Raw genomic sequence first — 20,330 nt, 5'->3', positions numbered from 1 at the left:
AGTGTAGAACTTCAGTAGAATGCCCCTTAAAACCCCCACATTAGTTCAACAACGGCATAGTTTGTGCCCCTGTTTAAGACAGTACTCACTGGTGGTAATCTGATATTCTGTCTCCTCTTTCACTCCCAAAACGTCTTCCTCCTTCACCTTTATTGAGATAGCATCCTCTTCCTCTCTAAAAGGTTCTTTCTCTTCTTTCACTATAACAGCCTCCTCTTCTTTCACTGTAACAGCCTCCTCTTCTTTCACTGTAACAGCCTCCTCTTCTTTCACTATAACAGCCTCCTCTTCTTTCACTATAACAGCCTCCTCTTCTTTCACTATAACAGCCTCCTCTTCTTTCACTGTAACAGCCTCCTCTTCTTTCACTATAACAGCCTCCTCTTCTTTCACTGTAACAGCCTCCTCTTCTTTCACTATAACAGCCTCCTCTTCTTTCACTATAACAGCCTCCTCTTCTTTCACTATAACAGCCTCCTCTTCTTTCACTATAACAGCCTCCTCTTCTTTCACTGTAACAGCCTCCTCTTCTTTCACTGTAACAGCCTCCTCTTCTTTCACTGTAACAGCCTCCTCTTCTTTCACTGTAACAGCCTCCTCTTCCACGACAATGTTCAGTCCCAGAGCTTCTTTTTCCGTCCAGCAGACCACCTCTTCTTTAGCAAGGGAGGAGTAGTTTAGTGAACTCATGGTCAGGGATGTTAGCTAGTTAGTTAGCATTAGCGACTAGCCTAGTGCTAACCTCAGTATCAATCTTTAACACGTTTTCAAATTTAACAAGAACATTAGGTTAAAGGTCATCGGATGATAAGTCAACAGAAATGCGTTTAAAACACTGAGATTAGCTAATGTTCACAAACACGGTGTAAAGCGTCAATCTATCGGTTTTATGTTGGCTAGCAAGCTACCGAGGTGGTTGAAAGAGAAGCCGTGTTGTTGTTCCTGAAGAAGCGTCCCGTCCAGTCCATTATACGTCACGCATGAAGCATCACCTGAAAGACGCCCATCGCCATCTGCTGACTGGAGTGGGTAACGCAGTTTGGAAAATAGTTACTACACTTTTGTATTGGAAAGAACGTCATAATAATTTAACAATAAACTGATACATTTTCTCTTGCGTCTTACAAATAATACGTTCCTGTACACAGACGTAGAAGCTTAATATGAATATGTAGATGATGAATAAATACATCTATGAATAGGTAGTGTGTTAATATACATTTGCTCTGTTCATTTTCACATTCTTTTTTATTAGATGTGACCATACTATTCCCTTAAAGCTATGCTCTATAAGATACACATCGTCCTGTACAGAACAAATGCATCACATGCAAATAGCACTTGATTATCTGTAGTGCTTTACACTGGGTAGACAAAATATTAAGAACACCTGCTCCTTCCATGACCATAGCCTGACTAGGTGAATCCAGGCTAAAGCTCTGATCCCTTATTGATGTCACTAGTTAAATCCACCTCAGTCAGTGTAGATGAAGGGGGGAGACAGGTTAAATAAGGCATTTTAATCAGTGAGACATGAGACATGGACTGTGCATGTGTGCCATTCAGAGGGTAAATGGGGAAGACAAAATATTTAAGTTACTTTGAACGGGGTATGGTAGTAGGTGCCAGGCGCCCCGGTTTGTGTCAAGAACTGCAACGCTGCTGAGTTTTTCAGCTCAACAGTTTCCCATGTGTACCAAGAGTGGTCCACCACCCAAACAGTGGTGGTCAGTGCCGTTTAAGATGAGGCAGGACGATTTGTTTATTCATGGCCTTATTTCTATTACAGCATATTAGATGACTGTCATTCATATTCCGTTCATGTAACAGCGATAGGTTTAGACTACTACATGATATTAACATTTCCCCTATACCCATCATGTAACAGCGATAGGTTTAGGCTACTACATGATATTAACATTTCCCCTATACCCATCATGTAACAGCGATAGGTTTAGGCTACTACATGATACTAACATTTCCCCTATACCCATCATGTAACAGCGATAGGTTTAGGCTACTACATGATACTAACATTTCCCCTATACCCATCATGTAACAGTGATAGGTTTAGACTGCTACATGATACTAACATTTCCCCTATACCCATCATGTAACAGCGATAGGTTTAGACTGCTACATGATACCAACATTTCCCCTATACCCATCATGAGGTAGCAACGTAGCCTATGAATGAAAGTTAAGAATGTAGTGGTCAAGTTCCTCTCCTTGCTTCTTTTGTATGCTGTTCTCCACTGTTTACGCTTCTCATTTTAATATTAATTAGTAAAAATGAATTGTAATAACAAGGTTTAAATTAATTCTATATTTATTTCAATTCATTATACTGGACATTTCAATATATATACAGAATCAGTCAGTGGGACTGAAATATTACCAGAGCTCAAGAATGACCCAAATACTGTTAGAATAGAAATGGTTTTCTCTGTCTGTTATTTTTTCACATCTAAATGTGGCCATACAACTCCCTTAAAGTGAAGGTAGCTAAATGTAACCACATGTAACATATGGATCTGCATTAGTATAGCATCACAAGTCCCAATGCAAAGTTACACCTCTCTTTTCTATTTTTCCAGTACATAAAACCGATCAGAATTCCAAAGAATGCCGAAGTCATGTCAGAATTGTTTTTTTTACAGGCTGTGAAGTAATATGGAGGACCTGGCTAGCCAGCCTATCCCCTACAATGTAAACTCTGACAGAAATATCTTCAAATAGATCACTTCAAATTAAACCAAATCGTGTGCACTCATGACTAGTGGTTGTCTGTCATAGTTGAAGTGTACCTATGATGAAAATGACAGGCCTCTCTCATCTTTTTAAGTGGGAGAAAATGCACAATTGGTGGCTGACTAAATACTTTTTTGCCGCACTGTATATATATTTATACACAGTGGGGAGAACAAGTATATGATACACTGTCGATTTTGCAGGTTTTACTACTTACAAAGCATGTAGAAAAGCATGTAGAAAAGCATGTAGGGGTCTGTCATTTTTATCATAGGTACACTTCAACTGTGAGAGACGGAATCTAAAACAAAAATCCAGAAAATCACATTGTATGATTTTGTGAGTACACACCTCACATTTTTGTAAATATTTAAGTATATCTTTTCATGTGACAACACTGAAGAAATTACACTTTGCTACAATGTAAAGTAGTGAGTGTACAGCTTGTATAACAGTGTAAATTTGCTGTCCCCTCAAAATAACTCCACACACAGCCATTAATGTCTAAACCGCTGGCAACAAAAGTGAGTACACCCCTAAGTGAAAATGTCCAAATTGGGCCCAAAGTGTCAATATTTTGTGTGCCCACCATCATTTTCCAGCATGGAGTACACGTCCTTGTAATCCGTCTGGCCCTGCGTTGTGATCTGAGGACCCATGCCAAACCTTTTCAGTCTCCTGAGGGGGAATAGGTTTTGTCGTGCCCTCTTTATATAGCCAACTTATTTTTCACCCAGGAAGCTCGGGTAAACAGTGGTTGTTGTGCACTGCTGCCACTACCAGGCCTGGAGTCCATTTTGACTTTGTTGATATGAGCTGTGTTAGCGAGCTGTGCGGCTAAGCAGCTAACTGCCTATGTAACAGTATAACTTTAGACCATCCACTCGCCCATACCCGGGAGCGAACCAAGGACCCTCTGCACACATCCACAACAGCCACCCACGAAGCATGGTTACCCATCGCTCGTTACCCAAAAGCCGCGGCCCTTGCAGAGCAAGGGGAAACACTACTTCAAGGTCTCAGAGCAAGTGACGTCACCGATTGAAAGGCTATTTAGCGCGCACCGCTAACTAAGCTAGCACCTACTGATCAACCTATTGTGTGTATTGAACATTCATACTGGACAGTTTTACCTATAGAGTAGCACCACCACCCATCAGCCCGTTCTCTTGAAGTCAAAGCCACAGTGTATTGTTGCTATAGGAGTTTTTGATTAATAATCCTATTAATTTCAAGTCCCACTAAGATGTCACCATACTATTCCTTTAAAGCCCCACTATGTAAGACATACATCATCAGAGTGGGCCTCCAACTTAAATGTAAACAATGGAGCAAATGCATCACATGTGAACATCACTTGATTATCAGAGGAGTGTATTATGACATCAGATAGAACTACTCAGACATTCCAAATATCACTTGATTATCAGAGGAGTGTATTATGACATTAGATAGAACTACTCAGACATTCCAAATATCACTTGATTATCAGAGGAGTTTATTATGACATCAGATAGAACTACTCAGACATTCCAAATCAGGCTTCATCCATATCATGAAGGTGGATATTGATCCAACCATTTCCAAAGTCATGACCGGGCTGATGGAAACAGGATATGCCTGTATACTTTTATAAATGCCGACAGACGATTTGTTACTTCGTTTGACATGGTGGGGTCTTTTTGTGTCAGTAAAAATGTATAAACGAGAATTGGCGGTATTAATCCTTTATGCGCAAATATTGATTTTATAACGATAATGTCTTAGTTAACTTGGAGTCACGCGATGATATATTGTGTGGTCCGCCCACTACGACTTGGGAACCCATGCAGTTTATTAGGCTACAGAGTAAATAAATGATGAACTTCACAGGGTGGTGAAAGTGCACGTGATGAGCTTGATGCTCCTTTCCAATACATTTTGAGGGTCTTCTGGTGAAATGATGATGATTGATGCTTGGTTGCCATTTGACAAATAAAATAATGTCGCTCTTATCCATAATAATCTCATCATGTCGGTAGCCTACCAGCACTGTATCTTTGAGCTGTTGGCTACAGTGCACGGGACAAGAGGACTTTTGCTATATAACTCAACGGTTTTTCAAAACCATCAGTAGAGTTGAAAATGCAATGGAAACCCATTCAACTTGCATTTTTCACTCAGTACATGGGAATTCAACAGGAAAACTTTTTTTCCGTGCCTTACGTCATCACGCAAAGACTTTTATCCGCAATAAACCTGTTTGATGCAAACATTTCCGGTGGAAAAATGCGTATATTGTTTCATGCAGATTTGAGAATATTCACATGAAAATCTGTCGCAAATTGCATGGAAATTTAGCTACTAATGTGGATATTGATCCAACACCTGCCGCTTATTCAAACCAGCCCACTGGGTACAGACGTCCGTTCAACATCTTGTTTCTATTTACATTTCTTTGATTCGTCAACTAAAGTGAATTCAACATGAAATCAACACAAAATGTCCACCTGTCATTGGATTTAGGTTGCCAGTAGGGTGAAACACAAAATGTCACCAGTCAGCGGTTACCAGTTGTGTGAAAATTAATAAAAATACCTTATGTTGATGGATTTTTACAAATCCAATCCGTTTCCACATTGATCAAACATCATCACATGGAATGTTATTGGTCACATACACATGGTTAGCAGATGTTATTGGTCACATATACATAGTTAGCAGATGTTATTGGTCAAATACACATGGTTAGCAGATGTTATTGGTCACATACACATGGTTAGCAGATGTTACTGGTCACATACACATGGTTAGCAGATGTTATTGGTCACATACACATGGTTAGCAGATGTTATTGGTCACATACACATGGTTAGCAGATGTTATTGGTCAGATATTCCTGGTTAGCAGATGTTATTGGTCACATATACATGGTTAGCAGATGTTATTGGTCACATACACATGGTTAGCAGATGTTATTGGTCACATACACATGGTTAGCAGATGTTATTGGTCACATGCACATGGTTAGCAGATGTTATTGTGAGTGTAGTGAAATGCTTATGCTTCTAGATCCGACAGTGCACTCATTTTTCAACCACTCTACACATTTCTTGTTAACAAACTATAGTTTTGGCAAGTCGGTTAGGACATCTGTGTTAATGACACAAGTCATTTTTTCAACAATTGTTTACAGACAGACTATTTCACAATCCCAGTGGGTCAGATGTTTACATACACTAAATTGACTCTGCCTTGAAACAGCCTTGGAAAATTCCAGAAAATTATGTCATAGCTTTCGTAGCTTCTGATAGGCTAATTGACATCCTGAGTCAATTGGAAGAGCACCTGTGTATGTATTTCAAGACCTACCTTGAAACTCAGTGCCTCTTTACTTGATAATCATGGGAAAATAAATACAAATCTGCCAAGATCTCAGAAAAAAATGGTAGACCTCCACAAGTCTGGTTCATCCTTGGGAGCGATTTCCAAATGCCTGAAGGCGTCCTCTGGTCTGATGAAACAAAAATAGAACTGTTTGGCCATAATGACCATCGTTATGATCGGAGGAAAAAGGGGGATGCTTGCAAGCCGAAGAACACCGTCCCAACCGTGAAGCACACAGGTGGCAGCATCATGTTGTGGGGGTGCTTCGCTGGAGGAAGGACTGGGGCACTTCACAAAATAGATGGCATCATGGGGTTGGAAAATTACGTGAATATATTGAAGCAACATCTCAAGACATCAGTCAGGAAGTTAAAGCTTGGTCGCAAATGGGTCTTCCAAATGTACAATGACGCCAAGCATACTTCCAAAGTTGTGGCAAAATGGCTTAAGGACAACAAAGTCAAGGTATTGGAGTGGGCATCACAATGCCCTGATCTTAATGCTGTAGAAAACAGATCATTTTTACCCTTTTAAAAATAGTTATAGGGGGAGGTCCGGGGGATGTCTGTCTTTGAAAGGGTCATTGTAATATTTAAGATGTCCCCTTTACTGATGACCTAAACCTAAAAGTCAAGGGGTCTGAATACTTTCCAAAGAAACTGTAAGTGATTGAGGAGAGCATAATTGCTATATTCTAATTAAAATCATTGACCCATAAGGGACCACATGACCAAAGCAATGCGTGACCCATGCAGAATTAAAACTATATTCATCTTAATGAGAAATATAATCGAATAAACAAATGTTTGCATAACCAAAGACATGAAAACGGGTGGGAACATTGTATTTAGCTAGGATTTCATAAGGCCAGGAATGTCATTGAGAATAACAATAGACAATAGTTAATGTTGATAGTTTAGGGATGAAGATAGTGAAGGTTCATCAATGTTAAGCATGTTTTTTAATTTGACGTGGAAACAATGTTTATTCAACCAGTGGGAGGCTTGTAAAAGCCCACAGGAAAGTGGAATGACGAACTCTTCATTGAGACCATCATGAAACAGCAATCTGTGGGTGAGTTGTAGTGGATATTATAATATAAGGATCTGCTGGAGTCCATGTCAAACCAAGATTCTTTATTTGAGCTCAGAGAGAACAACAGAGTTTGGTATTTGGTATTTTACTAGGATCCCCATTAGCTGTTGCAAAAGCAGCAGCTACCCCTCCTGCGGTCAACACAAAACATGACACAATTGTCACGTCTCTCGTCGGAAGGCATGGACCAAAGCGCAGCGTGGTAAGTGTTCATGATTTTTATTTAATCAAAAAACATTCAAACAAAATAACAAAGAGAAGAACGAACAGTTCTGTAAGGCAAATCAACTATACAGAAAACAACTACCCAAAAAACACAGGTGGAAAAAGGCTGCCTAAGTATGATTCACAATTAGAGACAACGATAGACAGCTGCCTCCGATTGGGAACCACACTCGGCCAAAAACAAAGAAATACAAAAACACAGAAAAAGGAACATAGAAGTCCCACCCTAGTCACACCCTGGCCTAACCAACATAGAGAATAAAAGCTTCTCTATGGCCAGGGCGTGACAGCCGCTCTGTTCTGGGCCAGCTGCAGCTTTACTAGGTATTTCCTTGCAGCACTGGACCACACGACTGGACAATAATCAAGATTAGACAAAACTAGAGCCTGCAGAACTTGCTTTGTGGAGAGTAGTGTCAAAAAAGCAGAGCATCTCTTTATTATGGCTAGACCTCTCCCCAGCTTTACAACCATTGAATCTATATGTTTTGACCATGACAGTTTACAATCTAAGGTAATGCCAAGTAATTTAGTCTCCTCAACTTGTTCAACAGCCACACAATTCATTACCAGATTCAGCTGAGGTCTAGAACTTGAGGAATGATTTGTACCAAATACAATGCTCTTAGTTTTAGAGAGGTTCAGGACCAGATTATTACTGGCCATGCATTCCAAAATAGACTGCAACTATTTGTTAAGAGTTTCAGTGACTTCATTAGCTATGGTTGCTGGTGCTTATATAGTTGAATCATCAGCATACATGGACACACATGCTTTGTTTAATGCCAGTGGCAGGCCATTGGTAAAAATAGAAAAGAGTAGAGGGCCTAGAGAGCTGCCCTGCGGTACATCACACTTCATATGTTTGACATTAGAGAAGCTTCCATTAAAAACCCTCTGAGTTCTATGAGATAGATAGCTCTGAATCCACATTATGGCAGAGGTTGAAAAGCCATAGCACAAACATTCTTAAACAACAGGTTAAGGTCAATAATATCAAAGGCTGCACTGGAATCTAACAATAGGGCTCCCACAATATTCTTGTTATCAATTTCTCTCAACCAATCATCAGTCATTTGTGTCAGTGCAGTATATGTTGAGTGCCCTTCTCTATAAGCATGCTGAAAGTCTGTTGTTCATTTGTTTACAGAGAAATAGCATTGTATTTGTTCAAACACAATGTTTTCCAACAGGTTGCTAAGAACTGGCAGCAAGCTTATAGTTCCGCTGTTAGAACCAGTAAAGGCCGCTTTACCACTCTTGGGTAATGGAATTACTTTGGCTTCCATCCAGGTCTGAGGACAAAGACTTTCCTCTTGGCTCATATAAAAAATGACAGATAGATGGAAAGCTACTGAGGACAGTAGCTGACTCTATAGCCACTCCTAAGTCTTCAATGCCAGGAGGTTTGTCATTATTGATCGATAACAATTGTTCCACCTCTCCCACAGTAACTTTACAAAATTCAAAACTTGCACTGCTTTTCTTTCATGATGTTTTTTTTACAAGTTTTTTTCATCATTCTTTATATCATTGATCTTGGCTTCCTAATAAAATGTATTATTTTAGTTTGGTCACATCATTTCTCAATTAGCAGTATGTAAGCCAGCCAGATGTGCAGCCAGACTTATTAGCCACTCATTTTGCCCAAACTCTTTCAAACATACAGTTTTTAAATTCCTCATCAATCCATGGAACAGTTCTAACAGTCAGTTTCTTAATAGGTACATGTTTATCAATAATTGGAAGAAGCAATTTCATCTGGTAAAAACAGGTAAACACATTATAAGGCAACAATATAAGACAACGGGAGCACTGTGTATGTTCTCTGATGAGTTGTGAGTCAATGAGATGTGAAATATCAATATACATGCTAAGAGAAGTAATTTCTCTCTCCTGTGTGGATTCTCTAATGACGTTTAAGTGATTGTTATGAGTAATATGTTTTCCCAAAGTCTGAGCTTTTGTAAGTCTTCTCCTCTGTGTCATGTTCTTTCAGGCTTCCTAAATGGGCAAAAGCTTTGCACCCTGGTAGGAGTGGTAATACATCTCCCCTCAGTGTATTTTCTCATGTCGTTTCAGGCTCCCTAACTGGTTAAAACACTTGCCACACTGGGAGCAGTGGTAAGGCTTCTCCCCTGTGTGAATTCTCGCGTGCCGTTTCAGCTTCCCCAAATCGTTAAAACCCTTTCCACACTGGGGGCAGTGGTAAGGCTTCTCCCCTGTGTGAAATGTCTCATGAGCTTTCAGGTGTCCTTTTTGGTAAAACATCTTTCCACATTGTGAGCAATGATAAGGCTTCTCCCCTGAGTGAATTCTCTCATGGGATTTCAGGTTCCCCTTCCATTTAAACATCTTTCCACACTGGGGGCAGTGGTAAGGCTTCTCCCCTGTGTGAATTCTCTCATGTTTTTTCAGATCCCCTGACCAGTAGAAACACTTTCCACACTGGGAGCAGTGATAAGGCTTCTCCCCTGTGTGAATTCTCTCATGTTTTTTCAGATCCCTTGACCAGTAGAAACACTCTCCACACTGGGAGCAGTGGTATGGCTTCTCCCCTGTGTGTATTCTCTCATGTTGTTTCAGGTCCCATAACCGGTTACAACCCTTTTCACAGTGGGAGCACTGGTGTCGTCTTGCGGGTTTGGACGTCCCTGGCTCTGGTTCCACTGAGTCTGGTCTTTCTCCTGCCAAAGACAGTTAATTTTTTAAAATAGATACCCGAATGAAACCTCCACATCATAAAACAACAGTGCTACGAGAGTAAATCCTAATCAGATCTCTCAATAACCTGAGGCCAGTTTTAACAAACTTAGTGTGATTTTAAAACAAATGTAGAGCTTCCTGGTGTTTACACTACTTATTTTATTCATCCTGTTTTACAAGTCAGAACACAAAAAAACTAAACAGTTCTAGGACACTGAAGACACAGACGTCGCTGGATTCCAATTGAACAGGTGGTTCTAAATATATAACTTTCATAGCTGTATGATACAGAATGTGACCTACACACTTCCTTAAACATAAAATAACTAAAGAAGTAATTTTGTGTAATAGTCAAAAACTTGTTTTTACATCGAAGACACAAAGCACATCAGTAACATCTCCCCGTTGTTGAAAGGGTTCGACACAATGTTTAAATGGCCCAATTTCTTATTTAGACGTTCACAGGTTTTCAACATTTTGACTATCGATGATGTCATATTTTGGGTAAAGTAAAAAATAAGGTGAAATATTTGGAAAGATGTTCCTAAAACTGATAGTAACTACAATAAACAAATTATAAACGCAACATGTAAAGTGTTGGATGTTTAATGAGCTGAAAAAAAGATTGCAGAATGTTTTACATCCCTGTTAGTTAACACATATTTTCTGCCAAGATAATCCATCCACCTGACAGGTGTGGAATATCAAGAAGCTGATTGAACAGCTTGATTATTACACAGGTGCACCTTGTGCTGGGGAAAATAAAAGGCCACTCTAAAATGTGCAGTTTTGTCACAACAATGCCACAGATGTCTCAGAGGGAGCGTAAAATTGGCATGCTGACTGCAGGAATGTCCATTTTTATATATTTTTTTACATTGGAGAAAGACACAAAGCACACCAGTAATATTTCCCTGTTGTCGATAGGGTGGACACTGAGAAAAATTACAAGATTGTATTAATACTGTTTAGCCATCGAATAGCTTTGATGGGTACTCTCTCATCTGTGTCTATGGGACTGAGTTGGGCCTCTGGAGCTTGAGCTGACAATTGATTCATTACTTACTGATAAAAACCTAAAGCCGGGTTGGGGGGTTAAAACCACACCAGGTGCAGATGACCATAGGATGAACCCAGGATGGCTTGTGATGCCCCCCAATCAGCATGGGAGGGGTGGAAACAGCCCTGACTAAGCATTTATAAGAGCTCTGTTTTTCATTCAAAGTTAAGCTCTCGACAACACACTCAAGAGTGTGGGGTCAACAGCTTCATTATTGCAATCATTAATCAATATTGAATAAATGTTCACAAATGTTGTACATTTTGACTATCACAAATGTCATTGATAGTTTGTGTAAAGCAAAAATTATTTTGGGGTAGATGTTGCAAAAAATATATAAAACACAACATGTGAAGTGTTGGTCCCATTTTTCATGAGCTGAAATAAAAGACCCCAGAATTTTTCCATATGCACAACAGCTTATTACTCAAAAATGTTGAACACAAATTTGTTTACATCCCTGTTAGTAAACATGTCTCCTTTGCCAAGTTAATTCATCCACCTGACAGGTGTGGCATATCAAGCTGATTAAACAGCATGATCATTACACAGGTGCACCTTGTGCTGGGGAGAATAAAAGGCCACTAAAATATGCAGTTCTGTCACACAACACAATGCCACAGATGTCTCAAGTTTTGAGGGAGTGTGCAATTGGCATGTTGACTGCAGGAATATCCACTAGAGCAGTTACCAGATAATTGAATGTTCAATTCTCTGCCCGAAGCTGCCTCCAACGTCATTTGAGAGAATTTGGCAGTACATCCAACTGGCCTCACAACCACAGACCACATATAACGAACAACGCCAGCCCAGGACCTCCACATCCTCTGAGACCAGCCACCCGAGTTTTATTTCTATTTGTAATGAAGCCCTTTTGTGGGGAAAAACTCATCCTGATTGGCTGGGCCTGGCTCCGCAATGGGTGGGCTTATGCCCTCCAGGGCCCACCAATGGCTGCTCCCCTGCCCAGTCATGTAAAGTCCATAGATTAGGGCCTAATAGATTTATTTACAATGACTGACTTATATGAGCTGTAAATCATTGAAATTGCTGTTTATATTTTGGTTCAGTATACACACAGACATAGTGCATTCGTTAAGTATTCAGACCCCTTCACCTTTTCCATATTTTGTTACATTTCAGCATTCTTCTAAAATGGATTAAATTGTTTTTCCCCCTCGCCAATCTAATCTCAGCAAAAAAAAGAAACATCCTCTCACTGTCAAATGCGTTATTTTCAGCAAACTTAAGATGTGTAAATATTTGTTGGAACATTAGATTCAACAACATACATAAACTGAACAAGTTCCACAGACATGTGACTAACTGAAATGTTATAATGTGTCCCTGAACAAAGGGGGGGGGGGGTCAAAATCAAAAGTAACAGTCAGTATCTGGGGAGCCAGGGTAGTAGCCTAGTGGTTAGAGCGTTGGACTAGTAACCGAAAGGTTGCAAGTTCATATCCCCGAGCTGACAAGATACAAATCTGCCGTTCTGCCCCTGAACAGGCAGTTAACCCACTGTTCCTAGGCCGTCATTGAAAATAAGAATTTGTTCTTAACTGACTTGCCTAGTTAAATAAAGGTAAAATAAAAATAAATAAATAATCTCCAAATCGATCCCGCTCCAGAGTAATGCTCATTTCTTTGACGATAAACGCGAATCCGACCATCACCCCTGGAGACAAAACCGTGACTTTTTGTGACGGTGGGTTTGTGCCCAGAGGCGACGTTGTTGCCAGTGATGTCTGGTGAGGACCTGCCTTACAACAGGCCTGCAAGCCCTCAGTCCAGCCTCTCTCAGCCTATTGAGGACAGTCTGAGCACTGATGGAGGGATAGTGCGTTCCTGGTGTAACTTGGGCAGTTGTTGTTGCCATCCTGTACCTGTTCCGCAGGTGTGATGGTCGGATGTCCCGATCCTGTGCAGGTGTTGTTACACGTGGTCTGCCACTGCGAGGACGATAAGCTGTCCGTCCTGTCTCACTGTAGCGCTGTCTTAGGCGTCTCACAGTACAGACATTGCAATTTATTTCCCTGGCCACATCTGCAGTCCTCATGCCTCCTTGCAGCATGCCTAAGGCACATTCACACGGTTGAGCAGGGACCCTGGGCATCTTTCTTTTGGTGTTTCCAGATTCAGTAGAAAGGCCTCTTTAGTGTCCTAAGTTTTCATAACTGTAACCTTAATTGCCTACCTTTTGCAAGCTGTTGGTGTCTTAACGACCGTTCCACAGGTGCATGTTCATTAATCGTTTATGGTTCATTGAAGCATGGGAAACAGTGTTTAAACCCTTTACAATAAAGATCTGTGACGTTATTTTGATTTTTTACCAATAATCTTTGAAAGACAGGGCCCTGAAAAGATACGTACATTTTTTTGCTGAGTTGAAAGGTGTTTTTTTCTCAGGCATAAACAAACAACTCCAGGTGAAAGACAAAGGCCATAGCTGTAATGACTTGACAATCTGGACCCTCTATTTCTATCCACAATATAGCAGGGGGTGTAAAGCCATACGTTTTTTCAGCAGCAGACTACGATCGATAATGTCAAAAGCCGCACTGAAGTCTAACAAAACAGCCCAAAATATTTTTATCATCATCAATTTCTCTCAGCCAGTCAGTCATTTTTAAGTGCTGTGTTTATTGAATGTCCTTCCCTATAAGCCTGATCACAGCTTTCCTCAGTATTAGTTAATTAATTAACAGTGTCTAGAGTTTAGTTTGCCTGTTCAACAGTCTTGTAAAGACAGGGGGGTTGACTGGGACAGGCAATGTAATATCCATAATGTTTTAAGGATAAGTTTTTGTAAAACAAGCACCTTACATTGGATCATCTTGAAATTTTCTCTCTAAAGCTAACTTTCATCAAGGTTTTATATGGTCTATTGGTTTCTCTCTTTTCATTGTACGAATCCTTTTTCAGTGTTATGATATTCATGACATCCATATCCACCAGTCTATCTTCCTGTCAACTAACAGAACTCCACTGGTTGTCCTGGGAGCAGATACCAGTGGGCAGATCTATTGTATTTGTTCAAACTAAACTACAGCACTTACTTTGATGTGTCAAATCTGATCCTTTCATCTGTTCTCCTCCGCTCACAGTTCCACTCAGCCCCGTTGTTTTCCTGCAGTCCACCAGCAGCACAGACAACCTCTTCATACCCAGTAGTAAGGTGCTACCGGGAGAGGCACGACACGGGGACTCCGGGGGGGAGGAAGGGCTAGCATTGTCCTGGTAACCATAAAGAGGGGACACAGACACATATCATTATGGATGCTGATGTCACTGTTGTCATAAAGTGCTCTACAGAAACCCAGCCCAAGCCGATAAAGCAAGCTGTATGCTAGACCAGACCAAGCTGTACCATCTGGTGTTCTGATCTGGAGAGACTCTTCTCTGCCTCGTCAGCATCAGGATGTTGTTGAGGCTCCGCAGAGGATCCACTATAGTCATGTCTCTCTCCTGTGTGAATGAGAACATCAAACAGATGGTAAACTTATGATCTTCTATTGCAATCACAGAGTCTTACAAGAGGCATGAATATGTCTAAAAAGAGCCTAAAATGGACACTTTCATCTTGATTTCCTAAAAAAATATGTGCTGCAAATGTAAAAGGTTTGTTCCACAAAATGGGTGCCTTTTTTATATTTTAAGTAGAACATATGCACCAATATGGAATTTTAAAAGATTATACTAGTTATACTAGATGAGGGGAACTTTAATGTAGACCACATGGAGAATTCAATACATCTATTTGAAAAGTCCCAAAAGTATATGAACCAATGGCAGATCGACCATTTAACAATTCCTACAGTAAGAATGCCGATTAAAAACCCCACATTAGTTCAACAACTGCATAGTTTGTGTCCCTGTTTTTAAGACAGTACTCACTGGTGTCAATCGGATCTTCTGTCTCCTCCTTTTTCACTCTCAAAACGTCTTCCTCCTTCACGTTTATTAAGATTGCATCCTCTTCCTCTCTAAAAGGTTCTTTCTCTTCTTTCACAATAACAGCCTCCTCTTCCTCCTTTTTCATTCTGAAAGATTCTTTCTCCAAACAGCAGACCCCCTCTTCATTAGCAAGGGAGGAGTAGTTTAGTGAGCTCATGGTCAGGGATGTTAGCTAGCTAGCATTAGCGACTAGCCTAGTGCTAACCTCAGTATCAATCTTTAACAAGTTTGCAAATTTAACAAGAACATTAGGTTACAGTTCACCAGTAGATACGTCAACCGAAATTAGTCTAAAACACTGAGATTAGCTCATGTACAATAACATGGTCTAAAGAATCAATCTTTCAGTTTTATGTTGTCTAGCAGGCTACCGAGGTGGTTGAAAGAGTTGGCGCTTTGTTGTTCCTGAAGAAGCGTTCCGTCCAGTCTATTATACGTAACGCAAGAAGCATCACCTGAAAGACGCCCATCGCCATCTGCTGGCTGGAGTGGGTAACGCAGTTTGGAAACAATAGGTACTACACTTTTTGTGTTGGAAAGAACGTGATAATAATTTAACAATAAGCTGATACATTTTCCCTTACGTCTTTCAAATAATACTTTCCTGTACACAGACGTAGAAGCTTAATATGAATATGTGGATGATGAATAAATACTTCTACGAATAGGTAGTGTGTTAAAACACATTTCTGTTAATACTCTGTTCATTTTTCACATTCGTTTTTATTAGATGTGACCATACTTTTCCCTTAAAGCCGCGCTCTATACGATACAAATCATACTGTAAACAATAGAGCAAATGCAGCTTAAAATGAATCCCTCGACTCACCTGTGTCCCCGCACATTGACTCTATTCCGGTACCTCCTGTATATACCCTCCACATTGACTCTGTTCCGGTACCCCCTGTATATAGCCTCCACATTGACTCTGTTCAGGTACCTCCTGTATATAGCCTCCACATTGACTCTGTAATGGTACCTCCTGTATATAGCCTCCACATTGACTCTGTTCCGGTACCTCCTGTATATAGCCTCCACATTGACTCTGTTCCGGTACCTCCTGTATACAGCCTCCACATTGACGCTGTAATGGTACCTCCTGTATATAGCCTCCACATTGACTCTGTAATGGTACCTCCTGTATATAGCCTCCACATTGACTCTGTTCCGGTACCTCCTGTATACAGCCTCCACATTGATGCTGTACCGGTACCTCCTGTATATAGCCTCCACATTGACTCTGTAATGGTACCTCCTGTATATAGCCTCCACATTGACTCTGTACCGGTACCTCCTGTATATACCCTCCACATTGATGCTGTACCGGTACCTCCTGCCTGCTGTACATTACCTCTGTAATGGTACCTCCTGTATACAGCCTCCACATTGACTCTGTACCGGTACATCCTGTATATACCATCCACATTGAGTTACTTCCGGCGCCGACAGAGATGGCCGCCTCGCTTCGCGTTCCTAGGAAACGATGCCGTTTTTTGTTTTTTTTACGTGTTATTTCTTACATTAGTACCCCAGGTCATCTTAGGTTTCATTACATACAGTCGAGAAGAACTACTGAACATAAGAGCAGCGTCAACTCACCATCAGTACGACCAAGAATATGACTTTCGCGAAGCGGATCCTGTGTTCTGCCTTTCACCCAGGACAACGGAATGGATCCCAGCCGGCGACCCAAAAAAGGACTTCGTAAAAGGGGGAAACGGAGCGGTCTTCTGGTCAGACTCCGGAGACGGGCACATCGTGCACCACTCCCTAGCATTCTTCTCGGCAATGTCCAGTCTCTTGACAACAAGGTTGATGAAATCCGAGCAAGGGTAGCATTCCAGAGGGACATCAGAGACTGTAACGTTCTTTGCTTCACGGAAACATGGCTCACTGGAGAGACGCTATCAGAATCAGTGCAGCCCGCTGGTTTCTCCACGCATCGCGCCGACAGAAACAAACATCTTTCTGGTGAGAAGAGGGGCGGGGGCGTATGCTTCATGGTTAGTGACGTGGTGTGGTGTGATCATAACAACATACAGGTACTCAAGTCCTGCTGTTCACCTGATTTAGAATTCCTCACAATCAAATGTCGACCGCATTATCTACCAAGGGAATTCTCTTCGATTATAATCACAGCCGTATATATTCCCCCCAAGCAGACACATCGATGGCTCTGAACGAACTTTATTTGACTCTTTGCAAACTGGAATCCATTTATCCGGAGGCTGCATTCATTGTAGCTGGGGATTTTAACAAGGCTAATCTGAGTCTTCAGAGATAGATGGGAGAGGTTTAGGGTAACTGAAGGATAGGACTGGATGGTCTTCAGAGATAGATGGGAGAGGTTTAGGGTAACTGAAGGATAGGATTAAAAACAAACTAAATATAACTATTGTATAACACATTGTCTGTAAAATGTACATAGTATGTATAAGCTGGACATAGAAGCCTGAAAGTTGTTCATTAGTTTCCTCCAATTAGGGAAGGGGTGATAGGGTTAGTGGAACACAAAGGAAAATATATGTTTATACATACAGTGCCTTTAGAAAGTATTACAAATGTATATGTATTTTTAAACAGAAATAACTGATTTACATAAGTATTCAGACCCTTTGCTATGAGAATCGAAATTGAGCTCAGGTGAATCTTGTTTCCATTGATCATCCTTGAGATGTTTCTAGAACTTCATTGGTGTCCACCTGTGGTAAATTCAGTTGATTGAACATGTGTATATAAGGTCCCACAGTTTATAGCGCAAGTCAGAGCAAAAACCAAGCCATGAAGTCGAAGGAATTGTCCGTAGAGCGCCGGCACAGATATGGGGAAGGGAGACAACAACAAAAAATATGCTGCATTGAAGTTCCCAAAGAACACAGTGGCTACCATCGTTCTTAAAAGGAAAAGTTTGGAACCACCAAGGCTCTTCCTAGAGCTGGCCGCCTGGCCAAACTGCGCAATCAGGGGAGAAGGGCCTTGGTCTGGGAGGTTACCAAGAACCTGATGGTCACTCTGACAGAGATATAGAGTTCCTCTGTGGAGATGGGAGACACCAACACTTGCCTAAATAGCCCATATGCCACCATAGGAAGTGTTATGTGTTGTTCGCGATGAGCCTTGGTCAATTTAACTCAAGAGTATGCCACCCTATTCTATCTGTTACCTTTTTTAAATTAATTTTTTTCACCTTTATTTAACCAGGTAGGCTAGTTGAGAACAAGTTCTCATTTACAACTGCGACCTGGCCAAGATAAAGCATAGCAGTGTGAACAGACAACACAGAGTTAAGCATGGAGTAAACAATTAACAAGTCAATAACACAGTAGAAAAAAAGAGTCTATATACATACCTAATCCCGCCTAATAGGCAGGCCAATCCTGGAGGAAAGTATTGGCTGTAAGAAGTAAGAACATAACATCTGGTTATTTTTAAATGACTTCTTATGACATTGCTTGCCAGACTGAACATTGTAATTCATATTTTCCAATTTGCGTTACCCACTCCAGTCAGCAGATGGCGATATGAATTTTTCAGGTGATGCTTCTTACGTGACGTATAATCTAGTGGACGGGACAGGAGGCTTCTTCAACAGCGACAAAAGGCTTCTGATTGAACCACGTTGTGCTTTGCTAGCAAACCTAAAACCGAAACATTGGAGCTCTTTAGACCAATCTTGTGTATATTACTCTTAGTGATTTCAACATAATTCTGTTTACATATCTACTGGTTCATTTAAACGTAATTTGCTTGTTAAATTAGCAAATGTGTTACATTGATACTGCACTAGGCTAATCTCCCGGAGCATAAACTCACTAATCTAGACGGAGAAAGAAACTGGTGAAAGGAGGCAAAGAAGCTTGAATAATGAATAAGGAGGCTATCACATTGAAACAAGAGGATGATATTACAGTGAAAGAGGAATATGGGAACGAGGTTGTCAAAGTGGAAAAAGAGATAGAACCTTTCAGAATCAAAAAGGAGGAAGATGCCGTAAAATTGAAAGAGGAGGAAGACCCTTTTGGAGTAAAAGAGGAGGATATCTCAATAAAAGAGGAAGACGTTTTGGGAGTGAAAAATGAGACTGAAGATCCGATTACCACCAGTGAGTACTGTCTTAAAAACGGGCACAAACTATGCAGTTGTTTTTAAAGGGGCATTATACTGAAGTTCTACACTTGAATATGTTGTTCAGTACTGTAGGAATTGTTTATTAAGTGGCAATCTGCCATTGGTACATATATTTTTGGAACTTCAGAGATGGATTTATTGAATTCTCTATGTGGTCTATATTAAAGTGCACTTATTCTAGTATAGCCGGGTTTTAAAATATAATATACACTGCATTTCTACTTAAAATATCAAGTGGACGCAAAATGCACCCATTTTGTGGAACGGCCCTTTTACATTTGCATCACAGTGGTGGGAAAAGTATGCAAGTAAAAGTGAGTCACCCAGTAAAATACTACTTGAGTAAAAGTTAAAATATACTGAAGTATCAAAAGTATATAAATCATTTCAAATTCCTTATATTAAGCAATCCAGATGGTGCCATTTTCTTGTTTGTTTTATTGACGGATAGCCAACACTCCAACTCTCTGACAATCTACAATTGAAACGTGTGTTTAGTGAGTCCGCCAGATCAGAGCCAGTAATGATTACCAGGGATGTTCTCTTGATTAGTGAGTGAATTGGACCATTTTCCTGTCCTGCTAAGCCTTTGAAATGTAATGAGTACTTTTGGGTGTCAGGGAAATGTATGGAGTAAAAAGTACATTTTCTTTATGTATGTAGTGAAGTAAAAGTACAATTAGTCAAAAATAGTAAAGTACAAATCCCCCGGAAAGCTACTTAAATAGTACTTTAAAGTGTTTAAAGAACACCAGATGGTACAGCTTGGTTTGGTCTAGCATACAGCTTGCTCTCAGGGTCTGGTCTGGGCTTCTGTAAAGCACTTTTTCAACAGTGACATTAGCATCCATAATGATATGCGTCTGTGTCCCCTCTTTATGGTTACCAGGACAACGCTAGCCCCTCCTCCCTCCCGGAGTCCCCGTTTCGTACCTCTTCCGGTAGCACCTTACTGCTGGGTAGGAAGAGGTTGTCTGTGCTGCTGGTGGACTGCAGGAAAACAATGGGGCTGAGTGGAACTGTGAGAGGAGGAGAAGAGAAG

General features: G+C 40.7%; 1 protein-coding gene and 1 pseudogene across 1 annotated transcript; both read right to left on the bottom strand.

Annotated features, from left to right (window-relative positions):
* Positions 1-20,330, bottom strand: part of LOC116372022 (zinc finger protein 271-like) — a 100,181-nt pseudogene that overhangs the window by 38,400 nt on the left and 41,451 nt on the right.
* LOC116372020 (zinc finger protein 239-like) lies at positions 8,996-14,532 on the bottom strand. Its single transcript, XM_031821088.1, has 2 exons — positions 14,263-14,532; positions 8,996-10,124 (listed from the first exon to the last, which is right to left on the bottom strand). The coding sequence occupies exons 1-2, from the start codon at positions 14,366-14,368 to the stop codon at positions 9,493-9,495; spliced, it is 738 nt and encodes a 245-aa protein (XP_031676948.1). The 5' UTR covers positions 14,369-14,532; the 3' UTR covers positions 8,996-9,492.

This window comes from Oncorhynchus kisutch, unplaced genomic scaffold (assembly GCF_002021735.2).
Source record: "Oncorhynchus kisutch isolate 150728-3 unplaced genomic scaffold, Okis_V2 scaffold3840, whole genome shotgun sequence".
NCBI lineage: Eukaryota > Metazoa > Chordata > Actinopteri > Salmoniformes > Salmonidae > Oncorhynchus > Oncorhynchus kisutch.
This window is presented reverse-complemented; position numbering and strand designations above follow the sequence as displayed.

Coding starts and splice junctions, on each gene's coding strand:
- LOC116372020 (XM_031821088.1), bottom strand. CDS start 14,368: ATGAAGAGGTTGTCTGTGCTGCTGGTGGACTGCAGGAAAACAACGGGG. Junction 10,125..14,262: donor ATCAGATTTGACACATCAAA/GTAAGTGCTGTA, acceptor TGTCTTTGGCAG/GAGAAAGACCAGACTCAGTG.